At 43.0% G+C, this 26,882-nt stretch overlaps 2 protein-coding genes across 2 annotated transcripts; one reads left to right on the forward strand and one right to left on the reverse strand.

Moving 5' to 3' along the window:
* Positions 1-251: 251 nt before the first annotated feature.
* Positions 252-7,543, reverse strand: mogat2 (monoacylglycerol O-acyltransferase 2). The gene is made up of 6 exons (XM_053646181.1): positions 7,197-7,543; positions 6,240-6,418; positions 4,846-5,050; positions 3,197-3,371; positions 1,925-2,124; positions 252-1,447 (listed from the first exon to the last, which is right to left on the reverse strand). The coding sequence occupies exons 1-6, from the start codon at positions 7,288-7,290 to the stop codon at positions 1,293-1,295; spliced, it is 1,008 nt and encodes a 335-aa protein (XP_053502156.1). The 5' UTR covers positions 7,291-7,543; the 3' UTR covers positions 252-1,292.
* A 2,912-nt stretch (positions 7,544-10,455) lies between these two features.
* Positions 10,456-26,313, forward strand: map6a (microtubule-associated protein 6a). The gene is made up of 5 exons (XM_053646124.1): positions 10,456-11,099; positions 15,020-15,152; positions 15,608-15,813; positions 21,816-21,926; positions 25,618-26,313. The coding sequence occupies exons 1-5, from the start codon at positions 10,456-10,458 to the stop codon at positions 25,742-25,744; spliced, it is 1,221 nt and encodes a 406-aa protein (XP_053502099.1). The 3' UTR covers positions 25,745-26,313.
* Positions 26,314-26,882: the final 569 nt, after the last annotated feature.

Genomic DNA, 26,882 nt, shown 5'->3' on the forward strand with positions numbered 1-26,882 from the left:
TTTTAGCTAGCTTCCACAAACAACATGATGCAACTGAGGAGAAAACAGATGTTGCGAAGAGACAGAGCTCAGCAGCTGGATGAGTTCCACACGCTACACCAGTGGTCACCAGCCCTCTTCCTTGAGATCTGCCAAAAATCTACCAAACAACCAAAATCTAACACACCTGCTCTAGTGGATAAAGAACTTCTTAAGCTAGTGATTGGATGGTCAGGTGGGCTCCATTACGGGTGGAGTGAAAGTCGTCAGGAAGGAAGATCTGACCACTGCGCTACATGACCGAGCCCGTGATCGGTCGTTGCGTGTCCGTGCTAATTCTCTATAAAACGATTGACTTTTGCTGCGATCCATTGAAAACCCCCGACTGCTGACACGGAAAATAGGTGCAGTGGAAATCCAAGTCGAGAAGCCGAGCTCTCTGACAGGATTTCAGTTGATGTGTAGCGTTCGTGTTGTGAAAAAGTGTTTTGAACAGCTTAGTGCGTTCACGTTTTTAACATAATTCCACTGATCGCTAGTCACGCAGAAATGGTCTATGTACAGCTTCTTAATATGTTCATCACGTTCAGAGACATACAACATGGCCGTGAAGCACTGGAATGTCTTTAGATCCGAGCAGGGGAAAAATCGACTTGGAACTTTCAGAGTACAGTGGATTGCAGCGTGCACGTGCAGCGCTCGAGCACTCATACACGACCGAGAATACAAAACCACGGCCTTTACTCATCCCCCAGCGGCGTCTTCTCACTCGCCGTTCTTGGTGTGGTTTCTGACTCCGTAGGACAAGCTGTTATCTTTAGCCAACAGGACAAAGTCACGCAGATTTAAAAAAAAAAAAACAAACAAACATTCGCAGTGAAAATTCTCCCTTGCCATACTGATTCGGGTTGGGGGCGTGGCCTAAAGTCTGAAGGCGGAGATTGTACATTAGTGATAATGATGATGATGATGATGATGATAATATAGTTATTTATAAAAACAGTTTGGGAATGAAATGGTGTTGATGATTCAGACACACACACTGTTAGTAACGCCGCATACACTTCATTTCATTTCATCACTTTTAATTAGACTTTTTAAAAAAGGTACATATTAAATAGAAGACTGGACATTTTACAAAGCCTCATCTGTAAAGACAGGCGTGTTGCATTTCTAGAACATTCATTCCTGAGATTACATTCACAAATAAAAGTTACATCAGGTTACATTTTTGGCAGCTCTCTGTCTCGCTCACTCTCTCTCTCTCTCTCTCTCACACACACACACACATATGTACACACACTATTTCTGCCTCAGATGAAGACCAGGTGTGTGTCCTCAGGTACTCCGTATTTCCCCTTGTGCTCCTCGAACAGCTGCGTGAGTTCGTCCATGTAGAGCTCATGCAGAGCGTCCAGGTCCTCTGTGGACGGCTTCTCGTTTTTCTGCACTCTGATTGGTTTACCGACTGCAAACAAGTCACACACACAAACATGCATAAACACGCACACAAATAAACACACACACACACACACACACACCACAAGCGAATGAACTCTGTGCTTCAGAAATGATGGTGATAGATAACAATTCCTAATTACCTAACAAACCAGTGTAAGGAGTGTAGAAGGGTTAAGATTAAAGGTTTAAAGTTTAGGGGTTAGGGATTTATGGATTGTGGGGTTAGAGGTTTAGGATTTAGGGTTTAGGGGTCAGGGGTTAAGGTTTAGGGGTCAGGGGTTAGGTGTTAGGGATCTAGGAAGTTAGGAGTTAGGGATTTAGAGCTTTTGGGGGTTAGGGGTAAGGGAATTTAGGGTTAGGGGTTTAGGGCGTTTGGCGTTAGGGGTTAGGGAATTAGGGGTTTAGGGATAAGGGGATAGGAAGTTAGGGTTTAGGGTTTAGGTTTTGATTTGGTTAATATTTTGTGAGCATTTCCTGGACGTACCCACGGTGTTGATGGGCTTCCTGTAGGGTATGAGGCCGAAGCTGTACTGGAAAATCCCTCGAGCGTGGAAGAGAGGAAGAGAAACACCCATGATGCTTTGCAGGGAGTCCTGTATCCACCGTAACCAGGTACCTTGGGGATTGGAGACCTGATCGAACACCTCGTTCTCTCCGAACGAATACACAGGAACCAGGCTAACACTGACAGAGCGGCAACACAGTGCCATTACAACTTATTCATACCACCTGAAATATTTATTTCATTTTCAAATCCTTTCATCTTGATCAAAATAAACCACCATTCATGTGCATGAATTAGCGAGATATTCTGACATCAGCTGTGTGAGATTCCTTTAATCACTTGAACAGCAAAGCGTGTCTTCCATACGCACCAACCAAATTCACAAGTCCTGACACAACGCCGCTGTGTGAGTATAACAGAACCAACATAATCCAGCTTAGCGGAACAATGCTAAGTGCAATCACAGTGTTACTTGAGCTGTTCTGAGTCTTTTATTAATAATTTATCAACGCATCTGAGGTAAACGTTGGTGTTCCTGATAGTTTTGTCTCATTTCTACTGTTACTGTGTCTTTACACTGCATAAAATACATAACAGATGGGTTCTAGCTAGCTAAATCTTTAGCCCTGGTCATTAACTAGCTTGTGCTTAGTGTCCACATTTCCCAGCTGTTACAGCGCCATATGAAGTATTTTATTAATAATTTACAAACACGTGAGGTACAAGTTTATCTTCTGGATAGTTCTGTGTTATTTCCACTGTTGCTATCTGCAAAAACGTTCTAGCTAGCTAAATCTTTAGCCTTGTTAGCTAGCTAGCTTGTATGAATGCAGCATTAGCAATGGGCTTGCTAATAAAATACCTTATTTAGTAACACAGGCTTCTTAACAGTTTATATCGTAATGTCTATCTGTGTGTGTGTGTGTGTGTCTGTGTGTGTGTGTGTGTGTGTGTGTGATTAACAACAGTTTGAGATTTCTTTGTGACCCAGAGGAGGATTGTTGTGTAAGATGCAACATCGGATATTTCAGACTGTTTCATCAGTCATATCTGTAACTGTGTGTGTGTGTGTGTGTGTGTGTGTGTGTGTGTGTTTAAGTCTAAGATCAATGGTCAACTGTTCCCCAATGGCCATTTACAGTCACTCTGTTGCACAGATTTCACAAGAATTTTTGACAGCAGGGCTGACCACTGATATCACACACACACACACACACACGCACACACACATACATACCCGGGTGTCCTTACCCATGCTCCATTGCGAGTTTGATAAAGCCTTTCTTATTGGCCAGCAGGACAGTGTGAATTCCTGGGTGAGCGTCCAGAGCCTCCAGAGCCCCGCCCACCGCAATGACCACCGCGTTCCCGCCCCCTTCCTTACGCAACAGGTAACTTGCACTGTCCTTATCAGAGGGGACCAGACCTGCAACACACACACACACACAGAGGGATTACAGGTTTAGAGGTTCGTGTTTTGTGATCTGAAATAGGGTTTAGATCTTACAGGGTGAGGTTTAGGGATTATGGAATAAGGATTAATGGTTGGTGGGTGGGTAATTTTAGGCTCATGAGATTAAGGTTTAAGGATAAAGGAGGGTTTAAAGATCATGTTTAATGTTTAAGGGATTATTTTTTAGGGTTAGGGATTAAGGGTTTAAGGAATTAGGGATTACCATTTGCAAAGTAGGATTTTGGGATTAAGGGATTAGAGATCAGGTGTCTATGGATTAGAAGTAGCTAAGGATTAGAATTAGTTAAAAGAGGTTAGGTTTAGCAGTTAAGGGATCATGGTTCAGGATTAAGGGTTCAGGGATTAGGAGCCAGGATTAGGTTTTTAGAGTTAAGGGTTAGTGACTAAGGGATCATGGTTCAGGATTAAGGGTTCAGGGATTAGGAGCCAGGATTAGGTTTTTAGAGTTAAGGGTTAGTGACTAAGGGATCATGGTTCAGGATTAAGGATTCAGGGATTAGGAGCCAGGATTAGGTTTTTAGAGTTAAGGGTTAGTGACTAAGGGATCATGGTTCAGGATTTAGGGTTTAGGGATTAGGAGTCAGGATTAGGTTTTTAGAGTTAAGGGTTAGTGACTAAGGGATCATGGTTCAGGATTAAGGGTTTAGGGATTAGGAGCCAGGATTAGGTTTTTAGAGTTAAGGGTTAGTGACTAAGGGATCATGGTTCAGGATTTAGGGTTTAGGGATTAGGAGCCAGGATTAGGTTTTTAGAGTTAAGGGTTAGTGACTAAGGGATCATGGTTCAGGATTAAGGGTCTAGGGATTAGGAGCCAGGATTAGGTTTTTAGAGTTAAGGGTTAGTGACTAAGGGATCATGGTTCAGGATTAAGGGTCTAGGGATTAGGAGCCAGGATTAGGTTTTTAGAGTTAAGGGTTAGTGACTAAGGGATCATGGTTCAGGATTAAGGGTCTAGGGATTAGGAGCCAGGATTAGGTTTTTAGAGTTAAGGGTTAGTGACTAAGGGATCATGGTTCAGGATTAAGGGTTTAGGGATTAGGAGTCAGGATTAGGTTTTTAGAGTTAAGGGTTAGTGACTAAGGGATTATGGGTCAGGATTAGGGATGGGGAATTAAGGGTTTAAAAGATTTGGGATTAGCATTTGTAGAGTATCAGGATTAGGTTTGCATGTTAGGGGTTGGAGTTTAGGGATTAGGAGCCAGGACTAGATTTTTAGAGGTTAGAATTAGCAGGTTCCATTTTTGGGATTAAGGGGTTTAGAATTAGATTATACATGTTAAGGGTTGGAGTTTAGGTGTTAGGGGCTGTGCTTAGGCATCAGCACTAGCTTTCTAGGGGTTGAGGGTTTTAGGGTTAGATTGTTGGGGTAAAGGATGACAGGATTAGGGTTGAGGTGTTAGTAGGTAAGAGCTCTGAATGTCAGTACCTGCGTACATGATGTAGTCTCTGAAGAAAGGAGCTCTGAACCACAGAGGCAGCATGAGCAGGTAACTCCTCAGGCCGGGGAAGAGCTGCTCGAACCCCGTCGCCTGCGTGCAGAAGTTAGTGAACGCTCCGGTCACCAGGATACCATGAGGGTGGAACCCAAACACATAGTTCTGCCGAGGATCCAAATCCACCGTCTTCACCAACTACAGCACGGAGAAAACACGGGAAATAACACCTGTGAGTGTGTGTGTGCGTGTGTGTGTATTTATTTACACCACAGCGCTGTGGAATTCTGGATTCTGATTGGTCAGAAGCTGTTGATTCGTTTTCTCTGACAGAACCTGCTCGTTTCTCTGGATCTGTTTTTACTCCACTTTTAACACTAACAGCTTTAAAGTGTGTATCAAACACAAACACACACACACATACAGACAGGTGTACTGTACTTACTGCTGTGGGGAAATAAAACAGACATCACCTTCACTGATAACCTGTTAACACTTGTTTATTTGTTTGTTTTTTGCCTGTTTTAGGGTGGCTTGCACTTTCATAGGACACTATACATCCAAAAGAAAGAAAGAAAGGAAGGAAGGAAGAAAGAAAGAAAGAAATCAAGTATAAAGGAAACAAATAAAGAAAAGAAATGATGAAAGATACAAACAAACAAAAACATAAGATACAAACAAACAAATACAAAACACAACTAAACAGATTAAACAAACAAACAACAAAAACAGAAACAAGCAAATGAAAGAAAGAAAGCATGTGGTTATATTGCAATTATAATACAATGTCTAAAAAGTAAATAAAAATACGAAATGTTTGTTTGTTTGTTTGTTTGTTTGAGGAAGGGTGAGTTACACTTGGCCGCAAACACTCATCATTGACATTAAATGATCACGAGATAACTTTTTAAAACTTGCTCTGAATCATTTCTTCTTCTTTATTTATGTAAAAGATTCACATGATTATGATTGCTGAACTCAGTGATCCTTCCTAACGCTTCTGTTCTGGTTCATGTCCTTTTGTCCACTAGGTGGCAGCACCGCCTTACTGAAGTACACACGGCGTGTAGATTTCCCACAATCCCTCTGTCTTCCACAACAACCGATGACTGAAGCTGTTTTTATTTACTGCTTAAACGCAAATATCTCCTTCCTGAGGGGTGTGCACCTGTGCACTTAGACTGGTTTGTTTAATAAACTGCAGGCTATATGTTACTGTAGTGCACTATACATGGTTACACACTACTCTGTCTGTCTGTCTGTGTGTGTGTGTGTGTGTGAGAGAGAGAGAGAGATATTGGAGAGTGAGTGTATGTGAGAGAGTGTGTACGTGTGTGTTCATGCGTGCATGTGTGTGTGTGTGTGTGTGTGTGTGTGTGTTATGTACCTGAATGGGGAAATAATCCCTCATATATCTCCACATTGGGAGGCGGCACATGAAGGGAACTTTCCTCCCTCCGTGAGAGGGTGTGTCCCAATCCACAAACCACCAGGTGGCGTAGAGCACACTGACCAACCAGAACCGAGTGAAGAGAAGGTAGAAGAAGAGCGCGATGCAGCATGGGGCTGGGACACACACACACACGCACAGCAAAGCTTATAATTACACATACCCAAGTGAACCAAAACCAGTGAAGTGGATGTATATAAATATATAAACAGCTTCATGTGTTATTAAGAAAAATGATCATATGTCAGACTGAAGCAATGCATCATGGGTAATATGGGCTTCTGGGCTCCACAGTGATGTAGACATGATCCCTCATCTAGTGCTCAAAGATAGAACGGAAGATAGAGATCCCAGTTCCACCGGAATAAAGCGCTTCCTGAAGATGAATGAATGATAAAACATATTTAAGCTCAAACTGTCATTCACATCACCTGGGAGGCGGAGCTTATATATGACAAAATGTCCCACTGTGTGGAGATTTCGGGTGACACAGACTCCCATTGGTCATGTACTTTATGTAATTTATGTAATGTGTGTGATGATTTCAAGCTGATCCTGTACGCAGGATACACTGCAGATCCGTCTCTTTAAACTGACTTCTCTCCAGGACGTCAACTCTTTAAACTGATGGACGAACGATCTGGGATCCCTGATAACGTTGTGCAACAATTCGCTGCACGCTGCCGAAAGAGATTAACTGCCTGAAGCGCTCCTTGTAGGAGACTTGCAAGGAATAAAAGCAGGTAAAAGTGGATTCTGTGACCAAAAAGCGTACGAGTTTTGCACTAAAGCCTTCTTCCAGAAGCTTAATCATGAGGAACTGTGATGACCCAAACTCAGAAACACATCTATACAATCATATGTTTATATATATTATATATCCAGTACACTCACCCAGACCGAGGAAGGAGAAGACCCACTGCAACACGGCGGCCGTCTGGAGTCTCCTCCTCATGGGCACGTTCACCGGAGCGAAGTTAACCTTCATGGCCGGGTGAGCGAGACAGAACTGAGCCGGGAGACACACAGGAGCGAGAGAACAATCTGGAAAACTGTGCTCACGGCTGCGGGGTCAAAGTCTGTCTTCATCCTCCTCCTCCTTCTCCTCCTTATCCTTTCTTCCACACCTCTTATCTGAATCGTCGCCTCAGCATGTGCATTAATTAACCAAGAGCTGCTCTCTATCACTGACCTTTGACCCCAAGGCAAAGAGCTTCACACTCAGACCAGTTAATAGTATTCTGAAGTCGGGACTTAGCAAGCAGCATTAGCAAGCTTTACTAGCAGTTACTATGACAACAGTGAGACTAGTCCTAGACCCATGGCCAATGGACCGTCTGTTATCTGTCACTTTTCTGGCCACGAGCTTCAGGATCTTGGATCCGATTGGCTCTATGCACTTACTGTAAGTTTGTAAACACTTCCGTGCACTGGGTTCCAACCTGGGAAACCTAATTTCTACATCCAGTACGCTTTATTATCAATCACATAAATAACATTAGCAACATTTCCACTGGCAAAGGAGCAACATACCGTACGCAACCAATGACGTATGTGGAGGCGCTTCAGATGAGTAGCTTCAGGGTTCAGGGATCAGGGATCAGGGTTCAGAGATCAGGGTTCAGGATTCAGGGATCAGGGTTCAGGGATCAAAGTTCAGGGATCAGGGTTCAGGGATCAGGGTTCAGGGTTAAGGGATCAGGGTTCAGGGATCAGAGATCAGGGTTCAGGGTTCAGAGATCAGGGTTCAGGGTTCAGGGATCAGGGTTAAGGGATCAGGGTTCAGGGATCAGAGATCAGGCTTCAGGGATCAGGGTTCAGGGATCAGAGATCAGGGTTCAGGGATCAGGGTTCAGAGATCAGGGTTCAGGGATCAGGGTTCAGGGATCAGGGTTCAGAGATCAGGGTTCAGGGATCAGAGATCAGGGTTCAGGGATCAGGGTTCAGGGTTAAGGGATCAGGGTTCAGGGATCAGAGATCAGGGTTCAGGGTTCAGAGATCAGGGTTCAGGGTTCAGGGATCAGGGTTAAGGGATCAGAGATCAGGGTTCAGGGATCAGGGTTCAGGGATCAGAGATCAGGGTTCAGGGATCAGGGTTCAGGGATCAGGGTTCAGAGATCAGGGTTCAGAGATCAGGGTTCAGAGATCAGGGTTCAGGGATCAGGGTTCAGGGATCAGAGATCAGGGATCAGGGTTCAGGGTTCAGGGATCAGGGTTCAGGGATCAGGGATCAGGGTTCAGGGATCAGGGTTCAGGGATCAGGGTTCAGGGATCAGGGTTCAGGGTTCAGGGATCAGGGTTCAGGGTTGAAAGTCGACATGAAGCACCAAATTATATTGTTCAGCGTGTTTTGTCTCAGTGTTCACACATGGCTAAAACCGAACACTGAACACGGCTGTGTGTTTACTACAGATGAGACGGTGTGAGATCCGGCGCTTTTAGCGAGCGGAGGCTAATGGCCAACGGCGCCATCGGTGTGAACACAACGACCATCTGCTTGTTCACAGTCCAAAAGTAAACGCTCCCTTTAGCTGAAGAACAACTCGAGCTCCTCTGATGACTGGGTTTATTATTGTTAATGATGTATGTGAGTTTTTTGTTTTTTTAAAGAAGAAAACAGCTCATTCATTTAAACCATGCTGTTTTTTATAAGCTTACTGGTATCGAGTAGCTCTTTTAACGCTGATATTTGATCATAAAGCATTCAAAACGTCTTATAAGGCTTGTTATAAATCATCTTAAACATGACTATATATTATGATGGCTCAAGATGCTGTATGTAATGCACTGGATGATGGGCTTTAGTTGCTAATTACTTAAATAAGTGACTATTTTATCAAATAATAATAATAATAATAATAATTACTGAATTCATTTTACACTTATATTAGATAATTGTCTTATTCATTTTCGGATTTGAAATGTAAATATTTATAACGAATATTAAATTAATATTTATTAATATTTACTTCTTTTTTTTAATCTCCACTGACCTATCAGAGAGGATGGTCCGACTCCGCAAAGGCTCCTGCTGACCAATCACAGTGAAGCGAATTCAGAGTGGGCGTGGTCATGGAGGAGGAAAATAGCGCAGGTTTGTAGCGTGGGGGATGCTGAGGCGTCGGAAAGGGGGGGGGCGGTACTAGGCGATTGGGGCGGGGCGGGGCTGCTGCGCCATGCAGAAATTCTCCCGTGTTGTTGTTAGGGCTGTTCGAATCAGGACCGTTCAGGAGTCGACTCCGATTCTGATTCAATGTCACTGGAATCAAGAGTCATTCCTCACTGATTATGAACTTGATAAACCTTTGATGAGCCCTGGTTAAATCTGTACATGACTCGCGATAACTGACTCAGCACCGATTATTTATTTTAATACAAGTCAGATTTTTTTGTCACGAGATTTCTATCATGTAAAATTCAGTCTTGTATTGTAATGAGATATATTTTTCACACAGTGACCAAACAATGTCATATTCTCTCACTTTGTATCGTACACTCCCATACAATAAAGGCACCAAACTGTACTTTTCCTTGTTGCTGGGGTGGTACCATGAAGAGTAGGCCACCTGATTTAGGTGCGTGTGGTAGGCCTACCTTTAATCATCGATTACAGGAAAGCTTAAAGGTCCTTAAGGTCCACTTATGTACCTTCAATTATTTTGTGTTGACGGTGTGCGACCACAGCGAGAACGAGCAGTGTCTTTATTTCAGAGCCGATTCAGTGTGTGGAATCGATTCAAAGGCTTTGAGGAATCAGAGAATCGGCTCTTTTTTAGGGATCGACTCCCCAGCCCTGGCTGTTGTGGATGTGCACGAGCGCAGCAGGGCGAGCAGACGGACATCACGAGCTTCAGGCTGTTCGATGCGTTAAATTACAAACAAAAAATAGAAGAGTCTCGATTATCATCTTCATCACTATCTTCATCACCATCATCATCATCACCGCAGGGATGATTTTAAAATAACGGTGTTTTTGAGAAGGAAGAGGTAATTAAATCTCTGATACCCGGACATTGCGCGTTCTGCTGCCGTAAGGGCGATCGAGACGCACGAGACAACGGATTTCGTGCTCCTGAATCGGTCAGATTGCACCGGGGACGGAGTGAGAGCGACTGATTCAACCTACGGATTAACACGTAACCGTTATTAAAGCATGGCGTGGCCGTGTATCACCCGCGCGTGCTGCATGGCCCGGTTCTGGTCTCAGCTGGACAAAGCCGACATCTCGGTGCCTTTGGTCTTCACGAACTACTCGGACGCGTGCGACACGGTCCAGCCGCGCGCTCATCCCAGAGCAAGCGGGGTCGCCATAGAAACGCAGCCTGGCGGCGCTGGGAGCGCGCAGGAGGTCGTCTCTAAAGGCCCGGGCGCGCCCACGACGGCCGCGTCCAGCGAGAGCGCGCAGGGCTCCGTGATGCGTCAGGACTTCAAAGCATGGAACGTGCGTCGCGAGCCCAGCTGCAAGCCCAAGCGCGAGTACCACGAACCGGATGTGCCCTTGTGCACCGAGACGCAGTACCAGAAGGACTTTAAGCCGTGGCCTATTCCGCGCAGAGATCACCCGTGGATCCCCAAAGCCAGCCGCGCGGAGCAGGACGGCGGCGTGGAGAAGGGCCAGATCGCTGACAGAGTGCAGGAGAAGGAGATACTGAAGCGGAGGCAGGCCAGGAAGACGGAAGACCGGACCGACAAGGGGTCAGAGGTCAAGCACGAGCCGCAGAAGTTCGGAGGACGGGCGGCCGCCGACGCGCTCAATCGGCAGATCAAAGACGAGGTCGGCACCGAAAGTTCCCACAGGTGAAGTTTCTTTCACTCTATGAAAGAGTCCCAATAAAATCCCACAACTTCTCTGCCCTGTGTGCCACAGATTAAAGGTGTGTAGTTTCACCTCACAGTTTACCACGCTGCACTAAACCTGCAAGCACACACTCCTCTCTACACTCTTTCAGGGTTCTTAAAGGTTCCTAGCTTCCTAAAGACCTCGGAACCCTTTCTGACAAGAGCGCACTCCGTTGTAGGGTTCTACACAGGACCTTTCAGGGTTCCACCAGAGCCACAAACAACTTTTTTTCCCTACAGTGTAGTAAAGCGTTCACTAGGGTTAGGGTTAGTGATAGGGTTAGGGTTAGTGATAGGGTTAGGATTAGGGTTAGTGATAGGGTTAGGGTCAGTGATAGGGTTAGGGTCAGTGATAGGGTTAGGGTCAGTGATAGGGTTAGGATGGATGAGACGCTGCAGTGGATGGATAGGACTGCCGGAGGTTGATCAGGGACAGATTAAAGGTGTACTTCATGCAAAAATCTAATTAGCACCAATGTTTCCGTGGTGTTTAATGTAGCGACTGAGTGAAGTCACGTTTGTTTTGGAGCTGAGAATGATGGAGAAAACAGACGATCACAGATGAGCGTCACGTTCATGCTGGGAGGCTTTGAGTCGGTCTTTCCTTGAATCGCTCCGTTAAAGCAGTGGCTTTGCTTCCTTAGTTACGCAGCGATGCTACGAGGCTAATGTAAGGAATCGGTAATGGCAGCCTATAGACTCCAGTTTAGCGTCAGGCAAACTGGAGAGGGTTCTTATTGGCTGGAGGTCTGCTGATGGCTCCGCCCCTTCGGCTGAGTGTTTGGGGCTCCTCGATTTCTTTCTCTGTGCTTATAGCATATGGCCCACGTATGAATAATCTTCTCTCTGAGGTGCCTTATTGCTGAAATGCCCCACTGTTTACCCACAGTGCCCCTCTCTGGCATCTCCTCACATTTCTATATGCTGCCAGTGCGTTACCATGGCGACGGGCCCTTTCACAAAGGCAGTGAAGTAGTAAAGGCGTAGGAGTGTGTGTGTGTGTGCGCACTCAAGCAGCACCAGAATTAAACATTGCTGGTTTAAAGTCAATGTGATCGTACGGGGTGTGTGTGTGTGTGTGTGTGTGTGTGTGTGTGTGTGTGTTGGGTTTTACAGTCAGTACCAAGCACGAGATGATCATCAGGACACCAGAGTCATTGTTATGAAGCTCTCTGCATGTCTGTTTTTCTCTCGTCTCATATGCTGATGTTGTTTTTCCTGTTTCTGTTTATTATAAATAACAAGTGGTTTATAATTCGCTCGAGAACGTGCTGTTACAGGAGAATAACCAACGCCCGGGTCAGTGTGATGAAGTGTATTAGAGGAACTGGTTATTTTCCTCTAATGGCATGTCCCTGAGTGTTTTATTCCTCTTCCACCACAGCAATTTACCAACAATTAAATTGTTGTCACGTCATACTTTTTATCCGTTTATAGTTACGTCGACAAAACGAGTTACTTCCTGTTCTCACTTACGTTATAGCAGCTATAAACACTCGTTCCCTCACCAGCTGCTCTTTATTCTCTCTCTTTATTCTCTCTCTTTATTCTCTCTCTTTATTCTCTCTCTTTATTCTTTCTCTTTATTCTCTCTCTTTATTCTCTCTCTTTATTCTCTCTCTATATTCTTTCTCTTTATTCTCTCTCTTTATTCTCTCTTTATTCTTTCTTTATTCCTTCTCTTTATTCTCTCTTTATTCCCTCTCTTTATTCTCTCTCTTTATTCTCTCTCTTTATTCTCTCTTTATTCTCTCTCTTTATTCTCTCTCTTCATTTTCTCTTCACGTTAATAAGACAAGCAGAAAGCTTGAAGTTACAGCTTCACCTCTGACTGTTACAAAGCGCTGACACTGGAGACTCCTTCCTTAAACGTTTCAGTGTCCTTCAGCATTTTATTAAATCCGTTTATTATCCGCACAGTGGCCTTGCGTGCACGGCCCTGTGAACGAGCCGTTGCTATAGAAACGATAACGTATAGAAATCGTATTTAATGAATTATTCGAATATGTAATATAGAAATGCCTCCTGTACTGAGCTGTGAAGCAGACGTGCGGTATTATACGGGTTTAAACCGTGTGTTCCTGATGGGAGGCAGAGGATTCATTTGAGTAATGGCTCTGTAGTGGTTTTCCTCTGCTCTCAATTATCTTGTAATCGTGTTACTCTGTCGATAATTTCCTCTACTTCGGGAATATGATGAGAGAGAGGGAGGGAGTGAGAGAGAGAGAGAGAGAGAGAGAGCGAGAGTGGGAGAAAGAGAGCGAGTGAGAGAGAGAGAGAGAGAGAGAGAATGGAGAATCCACTGGGGCAAAACTCATGAGTCATTCATCAATAAACACATTTGTCCTTATGGAAGCATTCCGTCCTGTACATTTCATTATAAAGCTTACATTTTATTTTATAATCTGAAATCTGATTGGTGATACACACACACACACACACACACACACACACACACGCACACACACACACCCCTATTAGCGCAACACTTTAACTGAATTCAGTATTAATGCTTGTCTGTTATGTTGCTTAGCAACCAAAGCCTAATGCTGACAGACTGAATTGTGAATATTATTCATAATCATTATAATTATTTATTAAACACTGGATTTGATCATATCATGTTTGTTGCTGCTTCATAAAAGCAATAATATACTCGAGTGTACGTGTGTGTGTGTGTGTGTGTGCATGTTAAGAATGCCCTTACCCGTTATAAAATCACTGTAACACACACCCTCGGGTGATTTATGGCTGTATTGCGTATGGTGTATTGAATCTTATGTATTCTCCTCAGTTTCTGTGCATTACATTACATGAAATGATAAAACTGGAATCATAATCCGCGTTAGGTATAAACACGGCCCTCGACCCTCCACGGCTCAGCTGTAGACATGAGATAAATGTAAGGTGCTCTTCATAAAGCTCTCTTAGTGAACTGACTTCCTAATAGCGCCACCTAGTGAGCCAGCTAGCAAAGAGCAAGCCTAAAGTTGTTTTAGTCATTTAAACTTCAATTTACTATGACCTTTTTATGAATAAGGCTTTCCCAGTATTCAACTAGAGAAATCTTGACACAATAAATGACAGAAAATGTGCTGCTGCGTTCTTTATTATAGCTGTATGAATTATTTATATATGTATATATATATATATATATATATATATATATATATATATATATATATATATATCTGTGCATATATTATTAGCAGGTAAGCACTTTACAGATTTTTTTCTGCGCTTATTTATAAAAATAGATGTGTGGTGCGTTTCTCACACACACATACACACACACACACACACACACACACACACACACACACACACACACACACACAGAGTAGAAAAGGTGAATCAGCTCATATTACGGATGCTGTAAAAGTGCTGTGTCATGAAAATCCTGGGTTTCCTACAGTACGGTTTAACCTGACACTCCTGATGGCTTTCAGGGGTTCAGGATGCTGCTGAAAACACACACACACACACACACACACACACACACACACACACAGTGGTGCAGTGATGGTGATTTTCCCTGAATACAGTAGTGTGTACGGATCAGGAAGCTCAGACTCTGTGTTATTTCTGTTTGTGTAAGTCAGAGGGCTTACACTTCATGATCCCACTTCATCTTAGTCTCCAATCAGTTATCCAGCGCACCTGCTGTTAGGCTGGAATGAGAACCTGCAGCCACAGCAGCGCATTGCCGAGCGAAAACTCCTGATTTAAATCAAATACACTTTTGCATTCGCTTATTGCGCCAACTGTTTCTCCAGATAATCAGGATCACGTTGTTATTTTCCACGTCGTCACACAGTGATTCTCATCTCTGCTCTCGTCCTCTTTCTGCGTTTTCATCAATTTGATTCTTTTTGCAGGCGGGAGACGAGCTACAGCGCCAGCTACAGGGGAGAACAGTCCACCGTGCAGCTGAGTGATACCGATAACAAGGCGCAGGACAGGAGGAGAGTGCGCATGCTGTACAGCCAGCCCCACTTCGAGACCGCTAAAGTGAGACAACATTCCGCTCAGACATACCCAGGACATTCAGCACATGTTCATGAGAGAAATGTAGAATTGGAATAGAAAACTTGTAGAGTTTTCTGTTTGCAGTCTGAGCTCTTAGTCTACACGTTTCTCCTGTACACACTACACAGTGAAGTTTTATCGGTCTCTATCATGCGTTTGTAAACAGGTGTAAGAGACGTCTGCACGAGACGCTGATGTCTACAGAGACCGCATAAATGGATGAAGTGAAGTCTTTTTTATTGAGCACACTCATTTCTGTTTCTTTCGGCAAACACGCATCATCAAAAATGTCAATCCCAGCTGCGAAATAAAGAAGAAGGATAAAGTAGATCTGCTAATAAATAAATGAGCCACGCCCACTTTCATAAATATCCACTAGAACGTGTGTAACTAGTGCATTTGTAATGGTAGGTTTTGCGTTTTACGATTCTTTGTAGGCGGACAGATCCAGTCTCCCGCGCTCCAAGCCGAAAAAGCCGCCGTCCTCTTCGTCCACTCGCGGTAAAGCGGTGAAGAAGTCGAAGGAGAAGCAGGTGGCGCCGGGGTCGGTGCGCGGCTCCAAGAAGAAGAGCGCTGAGAACCAGCGGCCGAGCGACAAGGAGAAAAGTAAAGAGATGAACAACAAACTGGCTGAGGCGAAAGAGTAAACACCACCGCACTTCTCCTCTCACTTCCTCTCTTCCTCAACACAGCCGCCGAGGCTGGACCAATCAGCTAAGAGCTTTTCACTCAGCGACTCACTGTAGTGCTCTTCCTCTCTCCCACACTCATCTGTCTGTCTGTCTCTCTCTCTCTCTCTTTCAGACACACACATCCTGATCTTGCCAAATGACAGATGTCCCTGGATCAAAATGGGCGGAGCTTAAGTTAAACATGATCATCCGGTTACATCCTCAATAGTATGACATCAGCGCTAGCGTTTCTTCTTCAGCTCCATGTAGGGATTAGAATAAGATACTGGCTTTAATCGCACAGTGTAATCGTTCAGCAACATTAGCTAAGCTAGCCAAGCTACTCGTCTGTCGTTAATGATGCCGTTAAACTAGCTAACATTAGGTGAGGTATTAAATGATGTAAAGTAAATGAAAAGGCATTTATCGTTAGTCAAACTGCTAACTAGGTTTACGATTGGTCGATGAGATTGGATTTAAGCTCCGCCCCTGTTTGACCCAGGGACATGACAAAATCAGGACATATGTGCGTCTGTCTCTCTCTGTCTCTCGCTTTTCTCTTTCTCATCTATATGTGTCTGTCTACCTGTCCCTGTCTCTATCTCTCGTTCTCTCTCTCTCTGTCTCTGTCTCTTAAGGTCGTCGGGTTCTTGTGATTATGAAACGTAACACGCCCCCGTCATTGTGCAGTCACTCATCATTTAATGCATTCGCCTCAGCTCCGCCCACCTGCCCCCATCCCACCCTGCCCCACCTTCGCTCCTCGTCTCCAGTGGCAAGGTTTCCATGGCAACCGCTACACCGGTTGGCCCATGGATGGTGCCGATGATGCCGATGCTGATTCACTGCATGGAGCGGCTGATGGGAATGCATTAATACGCTCGGGACGAGTTTACCGAAAGGAACTCTGTCGTGTTCGTGTCGCTGATGAATTTTACGCAGCATGAACCCTAAACCAGACATTTCCATCTCTAATTCTCCCAGAACAACAACAACAACAACAACAACAACAAGAAAAAAATGACACAAACCCTTTGATGAATGTGTGCATCCTCCCTGCCTGCTTGTGCTGTGTGTGTGTGTGTGTGTGTGTGTGTGTGCCTGTCTGAGCACGCATCTCTGGCTCTCTGGCTGTGTCTCAAATCGCGTACTACATTCTAGTGCACTATCAATACACAGACAGAGTGTCCTTACTAAAGAGGAAGCCCATGTTACTCTACTGTTACATTACAGTAAGTTAGAAATGACTGTATAACCACATGAACTGGTCAATATTACACTAATTACACGTCCAGAAAAACGGGAAATTATTATTAGTTTACTGTCATTTTACTAAATGATCCGTCAGCTGTGGTAAATTGGTGTAAACCGTAAAATAAAATGTTTTAGGAAAAAGGACGATTAGGGTTATTTGACAGTTGTTTACATTTGTATATAGTTTATATAGTTACTTGTCATTTTATCAGTTCTTCTTATAGTAAAAAGCTAAATATCAGCTGTTACAGTAATACAGTAAACAGTTTCAGGCATTTTCTAGAATAATCTTTACAAATATATTTATGAATTATTTATTAGCGAATTAATTATGTTTCATAATTATTCATGTAGCCATTTTATTACTGTATTTGTATTTTATTCATCTCGTAATTTCATTTATTCATGAGATTTTTTGGTTTGTAATTTGACAGCTTAATCCGAGAAACAAAACCGTAATAAATAAGTAAACACTGCAGAAGGGAAAATGTACAGACTGGGTTTCATTCATGCCCCATGCCCTTGTTTTATTTAATACGTTACATTATAGAATGATACTTGCTAATTGCTAAGCTAGCTGTTCAGCAGTGTATGCTAAGCTGTGTGGTGTTAGACAGCTAGCTGTGTTTAATGCTTTCTCTCGGTAGCTGTTAGCTAGCTCGGAGGGTGTGACAGAGGAAACCCTGCCGTCGCTAAACAAGGAAGTTCAACCTTTAGTAACGTTTCTTATTAGCTCTAAACGTTATTGTTGGACTGTACAGCAGTCCAGCTAGCACACAGCGAAGTGCGTCGTGTCGGAGTAGTGTGCACAGCGCGCGATTTGAGACACGCCCTTGTTTATTTTCCATGATTACCACGAAAGGAGTGATTTAGAGGAAGTCCAGCTCCTCCAGCGCTGTGTAATTTACATCATTTCCTCCCGGCACTAGCGTGTGTGTCAAGTTACACAGAAGGCCGTTGGGTAATGAGGGGCGGGTCGCTGTTGCTACGACAAGCCGCTAGATCAGAGTGATGTGATTATGCATTATAGGATGTTTTGTGTTATTTGTCTTCTGGGGAAATAGCGTAGATTCGATTTTAGAGCTCGGCTCTGTGTGTGTGTGTGTGCGTGTGTGTGTGTGTGCGTGTGTGTGTGTGTGTGTGTGTGTGTGTTAGATAACAACCGATTAAAAGACCAAATCAGGATTTGGTGATGATGAATGAAGTAAAATTTAATACTCTCTCTCACACACACACACACACACACACACACACACTCAGTGTAGAAGAGTGAGTCAGTGTGTAGGAAGTGAATGATCAGTAAACCTGAATTGACGGCTTTGCATTTAGTCAGAATTCCTTCATGGGCGTGTGTGTGAGAGAGTGTGTGTGTGAGTGTATGTGCGAGAGTGTATGTGAGAGAGTGTAAGAGAGTGTGAGAGAGTGTAAGAGAGTGTGTGTGTGAGAGTGTATGTTCGAGTGTATGTGTGAGAGTATGTGTGAGAGCGTGTGTGTGTGTGTGAGAGAGAGAGACAGAGAGTGTATGTTAGAGTGTGTGTGTGAGAGTGTGTGAGAGAGCGTGTGTGTGTGTGTGTGAGAGAGAGAGAGAGAGTGTGTGTGAGAGTGTATGTGAGAGTGTATGTGAGGGTGTATGTGAGAGTGTGTGTGTGAGAGTGTGTGTGAGAGTTTATGTTAGAGAGAGTGTGTGTGTGTGAGAGAGAGAGAGAGAGACAGAGAGTGTGTGAGAGAATGTGTGTGTGAGAATATGTGTGAGAGTGTGTGTGTGAGCGAGAGTGTATGTGAGAGTGTGTGAGAGAGCGTGTGTGTGAGAGCGTGTGTGCGAGCGTGTGTGAGAGAGTGTGTGAGAGTGTATGTGAGAGTGTGTGTGAGAGTTTATGTTAGAGAGAGTGTGTGTGTGAGAGCATGTGTGTGAGAGAGTGTGTGTGTGAGAGTGTGTGTGAGAGAGCGTGTGTGTGAGAGCGTGTGTGTGAGAGAGTGTGTGTGTGAGAGTGTGTGTGAGAGTATATGTGTGAGAGAAAGAGTGTGTGTGTGAGAGAGAGTGTGTGTGAGAGTGTATGTGAGAGAGTGTGTGTGTGAGAGTTTATGTTAGAGAGAGTGTGTGTGTAAGAGTGTGTGTGTGAGCGTGTGTGTGAGCGTGTGTGCGAGCGTGTGTGTGTGAGAGTGTGTGTGAGAGCGTGTGTGAGAGTGTGAGAGAGTGTGTGTGTGAGAGAGTGTGTGTGTGTGAGAGTGTGTGTGAGAGTGTGAGAGAGTGTGTGTGAGAGAGAGTGTGTGTGTGTGAGAGCGTGTGTGAGAGCGTGTGTGAGAGCATGTGTGAGAGCGTGTGTGAGAGTGTGTGAGAGCGTGTGTGAGAGAGTGTGTGTGTGAGAGCGTGTGTGAGAGTATGTGTGAGAGTGTGAGAGAGCGTGTGTGAGAGTATGTGTGAGAGTGTGAGAGAGCGTGTGTGTGAGTATGTGTGAGAATGTGAGAGAGCGTGTGTGTGAGAGAGCGTGTGTGTGAGAGAGTGTGTGTGTGTGAGAGCGTGTGTGAGAGCGTGTGTGAGAGCGTGTGTGTGAGAGCGTGTGTGTGAGAGCGTGTGTGTGAGAGAGTGTGTGTGTGAGAGTATATGTGTGTGTGTGTGTGTGGTGGATCACGTGCCACCCCGCTGGCGTTCCCTCGTCTGTCTCTGCTCTGGTGTGTGTTCTGGGACTTGGGGTTTCTCCCTCTTCTTCATTTCCTGTGTTTGATTTTTGTAACCACAAGTGTGTGTGTCGCTCTTCGTTCAGGAAATCAATAGCACTGGATCCTGATCTGCTCGTGGAGTTTCTCCTTCTGGATTTGGGAATTATCGGAATGTTTTTACAGAAGGCCTCTTCACACTGAATACCACGTGCTTTTTCACAAAGCCCTAAACCGCCATACCGACACCACACATCTTTCTTTCTCATCCACCGAAACCATACATATATTTTTATTTACAATGTTATTTACGTTTTTTTATTTCAGACAGCTCACATGACGACAGGGTTACGCCGAAATCAGTGAAAACGTTACCCATCAGCCCCTGCACATCAGGTGTTCACTCGCAACTGCTTTCGCACGTCTTGTCTTCAGTGTGAATCGGCCTTAAGGATGTTTTCCAGAAAATCCGTGGGCGGGAAAGTTGCAGAAACAAACATGGGCTAGTTCTGTTGCACTTCAGTGACCTTCGGAAGCCGCTGATTAGCATTAGCATTAGCATTAGCATTAGCGCAGCGTAATGGTGGTGTTGAGTACGCAGAGACAGACGTGGGCTTCGCGGGGGGGGGGGGGGGGGAGAGGGGTGGTTGGGGAGTCGACCGTGCTCTACACACCGCGCCTGCTTATCACTGGTGCTATTTTTACTTCGTGCACTGTTCAAACGACGAGAAACGAGTGACGGAGCGGCGATGATGAACCTGTGATCATGTGACCTGTACTCTTTCTCTGCTTGCTCATAATTATAGAAAAATGTTGCTAATAAACGCGAAACGCAGAAGCCGAAGTGTCTCGCTTTGTTTTGTTTGAGAGGTGGGAGGGCTCCCTCTCTTCTCTCTCTCTTCTCTCTCTCTCTCTCTTTCCTCTCCCTCTTCTTTCTCTTCTCTTTCCCCACTGACTCATCTCTCTCTTTTTTTTTCTTATTTTCACTTCCCAACTCGTCCCACTCGTCCCTTCACCTCGTTCTTCCCATTAGCCCCATCTGCTTTGTTTTCCTGTTTGCCCCTTACTTCCTATTCACCTCTGTACCCCATTTGCCCCATCTTCCCAGTCGCCCTGTCCTTCCATTCACCCCTCTGCGTATTTGCGCCCCTTCTTTCCATCCGGCTTTACTTCCTACTTGCTCTTTTCCTCTCTTCTCATTCCTTCGTCACTTTCCATTCCTCTGCTCATTCTTCCCAAACACCTGTTCATCACATTCCCTGCCCTCTTCCTGTTTGCCCCTCTTCCTATTTCCTTAATCCCTTCCTGATTATCCCGCGCTTCCCATTCTTCCTCCTCGTATTCACCTCTTCTTGCCTCATCCCATTTTCCTCCTTCTCCGGTTCGACCCCCTCTACCCATTCACATTCCCTCTTTCCTGCCTCATCCCTCTCTTCCCCGGGAGCATGGAGGGTTTGGGAGTAAACGGTAGGTGAACAATAGTGTGTTGTTGTTGTTGTTTGTCTTGTGTTCCTGTCCGTGTTGTGTGTGTGTGTGTGTGTGTGTGTGTGTGTGTGTGTGAGACTCCACATGGAAGAGAACTCCAGTAGGGCAGCGTTATTTAACGATTAAATATTAACACACCTCTGTTTATGTCGTCTGTAACCCGAGCCTCCTTTCACACGCCCGTCTTATTGCTGAGGGAGCGTTCATAAATCCGATATATCATCCGAGTCACTGTCCGCTATATCTGATACATGCGCTAAGATATAAAGTATTATTAAGCGATATCCAGCGTGATCATTCAGTATAGTTCAGCAATATGTACAGATAAATGAAGGAGGCTAGCGGCGTTCGATTCACTCCTCTTTTCAGTAAAGACAGATTAAGTGTTACTGCAAGATTACTGAACTCAGGTGATGATGTCATGACGGAGGATTTTCTCGCATCCCAGTAATCCGATGTGTATTTACTCGCATGATTTATTCGCGATGTTGTGAGAAAGGTTTGAAATCTGATGTAGCTAATCCGTGGCCTTTTTTCTCGTCTCGTTTTTTTTTTTTTTGGTTGTTTTTTTTTTTTTAAGGCTCGTGCTAAAACAGCAGCACTACATTCAGCTCTGTCAGCCAATCCGAGATATCGGTTGGGTGCAGACGCTAAAGCAACACCTGTGGCGCTGCGCTCTACCTGACCCAAGGTAAAGACACACCCGAGACGAGGCACGGCCTTCATTAACCCTTTATATATGATACAGACAGGCAGCACACACGACATGCACACATCAATCTCTTCCATATGGAGAGCGTTAGCCTGTAGCAGCGGCATTGTTCTGTCCTGAAGTTCTGTTCGAAATGTGTACATTCACTTACGCAAAATATTTAGCATATTGTATACATATTCAAATATAAACCATTTGCTTATGAGATCTATGCATTCTGTGTGTTTGTGAGGTAATACATCGTCTGATATATCTCACCATGATTATCTGATGTCCGATATATCGTCTGATATATCTCACCATGATTATCTGATGTCCGATATATCGTCTGATATATCTCACCACGATTATCTGATGTCCGAGATATCGTCTGATATATCTCACCACGATTATCTGATGTCCGATATATCGTCTGATATATCTCACCATGATTATCTGATGTCTGATATATCATCTGATATATTCCACCATGATTATCTGATATGTCCAATATATCGTGTGATATATCTCACGATTATCTGATATGTCCAATATATCGTGTGATATATCTCACGATTATCTGATATGTCCAATATATCGTGTGATATATCTCACCATGATTATCTGATGTCCGATATATCATCTGATATATCTCACGATTATATGATATGTCCAATATATCGTCTGATATATCTCACCATGAATATCTGATATGTCTGATATATCGTCTGCTGTATCTCACCATGATTATCTGATATGTCCGATATATCGTCTGATATATCTCACGATTATCTGATATGTCCAATATATCGTGTGATATATCTCACCATGATTATCTGATGTCCGATATATCATCTGATATATCTCACGATTATATGATATGTCCAATATATCGTCTGATATATCTCACCATGAATATCTGATATGTCTGATATATCGTCTGCTGTATCTCACCATGATTATCTGATATGTCCGATATATCGTCTGATATATCTCACCATGATTATCTGATACGTCCGATATATCGTCTGATATATCTCACCATGATTATCTGATGTCCAATATATCGTCTGATATATTTCACCATGATTATCTGATATGTCCAATATATCGTCTGATATATCTCACCATGATTATCTGATATGTCCGATATATCGTCTGATATATTTCTCCATGATTATCTGATATGTCTGATATGTCGTCTGATATATCTCACCATGATTATCTGATGTCCGATATATCGTCCGATATATCTCACCATGATTATCTGATATGTCTGATATATCGTCTGATATATTTCACGATGATTATCTGATATGTCCGATATATCCTCCGATATATCCCACCATGATTATCTGATATGTCCGATATATCGTCTGATGTATTTCAACATGATTATCTGATATGTCCGATATATCCTCCGATATATCCCACCATGATTATCTGATATGTCCGATATATCGTCTGATATATTCCACCACGATTACCTGATGTGTCCGATATATCGTCTGATATATCTCACGATGATTATCTGATATGTCCGATATATCCTTCGATATATCCCACCATGATTATCTGATATGTCTGATATATCGTCTGATATATTTCACGATGATTATCTGATATGTCCGATATATCCGCCGATATATCCCACCATGATTATCTGATATGTCCGATATATCGTCTGATGTATTTCAACATGATTATCTGATATGTCCGATATATCCTCCGATATATCCCACCATGATTATTTGAAATGTCCGATATATCGTCTGATATATTCCACCACGATTACCTGATATGTCCGATATATCGTCTGATATATCTCACGATGATTATCTGATATGTCCGATATATCCTTCGATATATCTCACCATGATTATCTGATATGTCTGATATATCGTCTGATATATTTCACGATGATTATCTGATATGTCCGATATATCCGCCGATATATCCCACCATGATTATCTGATATGTCCGATATATCGTCTGATGTATTTCAACATGATTATCTGATATGTCCGATATATCCTCCGATATATCCCACCATGATTATTTGATATGTCCGATATATCGTCTGATATATTCCACCACGATTACCTGATATGTCCGATATATCGTCTGATATATCTCACGATGATTATCTGATATGTCCGATATATCCTTCGATATATCTCACCATGATTATCTGATATGTCCAATATATCCTCCGATATATCCCACCATGATTATCTGATATGTCCGATATATCGTCTGATGTATTTCAACATGATTATCTGATATGTCCGATATATCCTCCGATATATCCCACCATGATTATCTGATATGTCCGATATATCGTCTGATATATTCCACCACGATTACCTGATATGTCCGATATATCGTCTGATATATCTCACGATGATTATCTGATATGTCCGATATATCCTTCAATATATCTCACCATGATTATCTGATATGTCCGATATATCCTTCGATATATCTCACCATGATTATCTGATATGTCCGATATATCGTCTGATGTATTTCACCATGATTATCTGATATGTTTGATATATCCTCCGATATATTTCATCATGATTATCTGATATGACCGATATATATCATCTGATATTTCACCATGATTATGTGATATGTCCGACATATCCTTCGATATATCTCACCATGATTATCTGATATGTCCGATATATCGTCTGATGTATTTCACCATGATTATCTGATATGTTTGATATATCCTCCGATATATTTCATCATGATTATCTGATATGTCCGATATATATCATCTGATATTTCACCATGATTATGTGATATGTCCGACATATCGTCCGATATATTCCACCATGATTATCTGATATATCCGATATTTCATCTGATATATTTGACTGAGTGTTAGTGTGATATATCTGAAATATCTCCCAGTATGAATTTCACTGATTAATTGTCCGATATATCGATATATCACGCCACATGTTTCGGTAATGGGACCTCAATTATAAACAATGGCCTAAGCGTCTGCTCACACATCCACATAATTCGAAACAAACTGTATTTTGATCATATAATATAAGATTTGATTTTTGTACGTAACATCTTTAGACGAGACGATGTGATCAGTTGCTTCGTCCTAGAGCATATTGTGTAGTTTGTGTACAGTGTATATTATTTACAGTGTGTGTTGATTGTATTTTGTGTGTGTTTGTGTTTTTGTTGTAGTCTCTCCTGAACATTTTGAAGTCTTGAACAACCTGACAAACCCGTGCAGGATTAAGCTCAACTCTAAATCTAATCTAAACGACTGGTTTGGCTTGATTTGGTCTGAAGAGCCAGATTGCAACCTGCAAGATCCTGAAGCTCGTAGCCAGAAAAGTGTTGTTTTTAAAAAAAAAAAAGTGATTCGTTCAGATAGAATGCAGTGAGCTGGAAAAGATGAAAAGAAATGCTCATGGTGATGTCATTTAATCAAGTTTGTAATTGTCTGAGTTGATTTAACCTAAGCTCCGCCCTCCTGTCACTCAGCAAAATCTGATCATAATAAACAGCCTAGTAATAATATACTAATGCTAATAACAACACACGGGATGTTCAAGGCTTCATTTCCACTTGAACTGGATGAAATGTCTTATCTCTCTCTCTCTCTCTCTCTCTCTGTCTCACTCTCTTTCCCCGTCTCTCTCCATCCTAACCCTAGTGAATCAGAGTCTGCAGTTGGACGAGTCAGCGATTTTTATTCCTCTGGGACTTCTGGAGGAGAGCAGGAGCCACAGGAACCTCGCAGCAAGGCTGTAGTGCGCTTCGCCCCTGATGTTAAATACTGAGAGAGAGAAAGAGAGAGAGACAGACAGACAGACAGACAGACAGACAGAAAGAGACATGTAATGTTCACTACTTAGCAATGTTTAGGTTTTATGGCAATACATCTAGAATATTTATTTTTCAAAGCTGTTTGATTTCTGTTGATGATCAGCATCAACAATCTGGATGAAAACACACACACACACACACACACTCACACACACTCACCTTTACACTCAGCTGATTCTGCTCTCTGTAACAGAAATAAGGCGAGAAATGAAGCACATATTGGAATATTACAGTACTGTATGTATATATAATGTATGTAGTATATAATAATTATGAAACGCACTCCAGAGCTTCCTTATAATAAAGTCACGATGATTATTTTCTGCATAGACTGTTTGCAAAGTTTGAAATGGTGCTAAGAGTTTGCTTTCAGTTCACACTGTCCACGCTTGAGAATAATGCTGTTAATATCACAGAGAGAGAGAGAGAGAGAGAGAGAGAGACCATCAACACCATGAAGTGCTTCCTTAACGTACATGTACATCATCACTGTATAAAAAGTCATCGTGTGAATAAAAACGCACTGAAATGAGCAAGTTATCTCCGAGTCCATCTTTCATTCAGATCTCATCCTGCCTGCACTGGAAGTGTGTTTATACTGTTTACAACCAGAAGGAATAATATATACCTTTTTCATGGATACAAACAGGGAACGTGGAGTATTGAGGACGTATGAGTGGAAAGTGTCATGAGAGCACAGAGGAGATTTGGGATTTGTTTTTGTCTAAAAGCTAGTTTTTTCATAGCTGATCTGCTAATTTGTGAAGTTTATTAGTTAGCAAAGAAAATCCAAGCTTGTCCCATATACACATCATAAACCTGTATCCTGCTCAGCTAGTCAGACAGAGTTTAGCTAACATCTTCCATAACTTGGAATTTAGTCACAACGAGTTAGGCTCAGTGCTAGGATAAACTTAACAATACTGGAAGACTAGCATCCTGCTGGGTAAAATATGTACTAGCTTTATGTACATAAATCACCAGGAAATGCAACAGCATTATGCAACATTCAGTGAAACTCAGAATTAGTTAGTCTGAATGCCAGGCTAACATTATCAAGAGTTTATGAGATATTTACTTTCTCATTTACTA

Source organism: Ictalurus furcatus, chromosome 16, assembly GCF_023375685.1.
Source record: "Ictalurus furcatus strain D&B chromosome 16, Billie_1.0, whole genome shotgun sequence".
Classification (NCBI taxonomy): domain Eukaryota; kingdom Metazoa; phylum Chordata; class Actinopteri; order Siluriformes; family Ictaluridae; genus Ictalurus; species Ictalurus furcatus.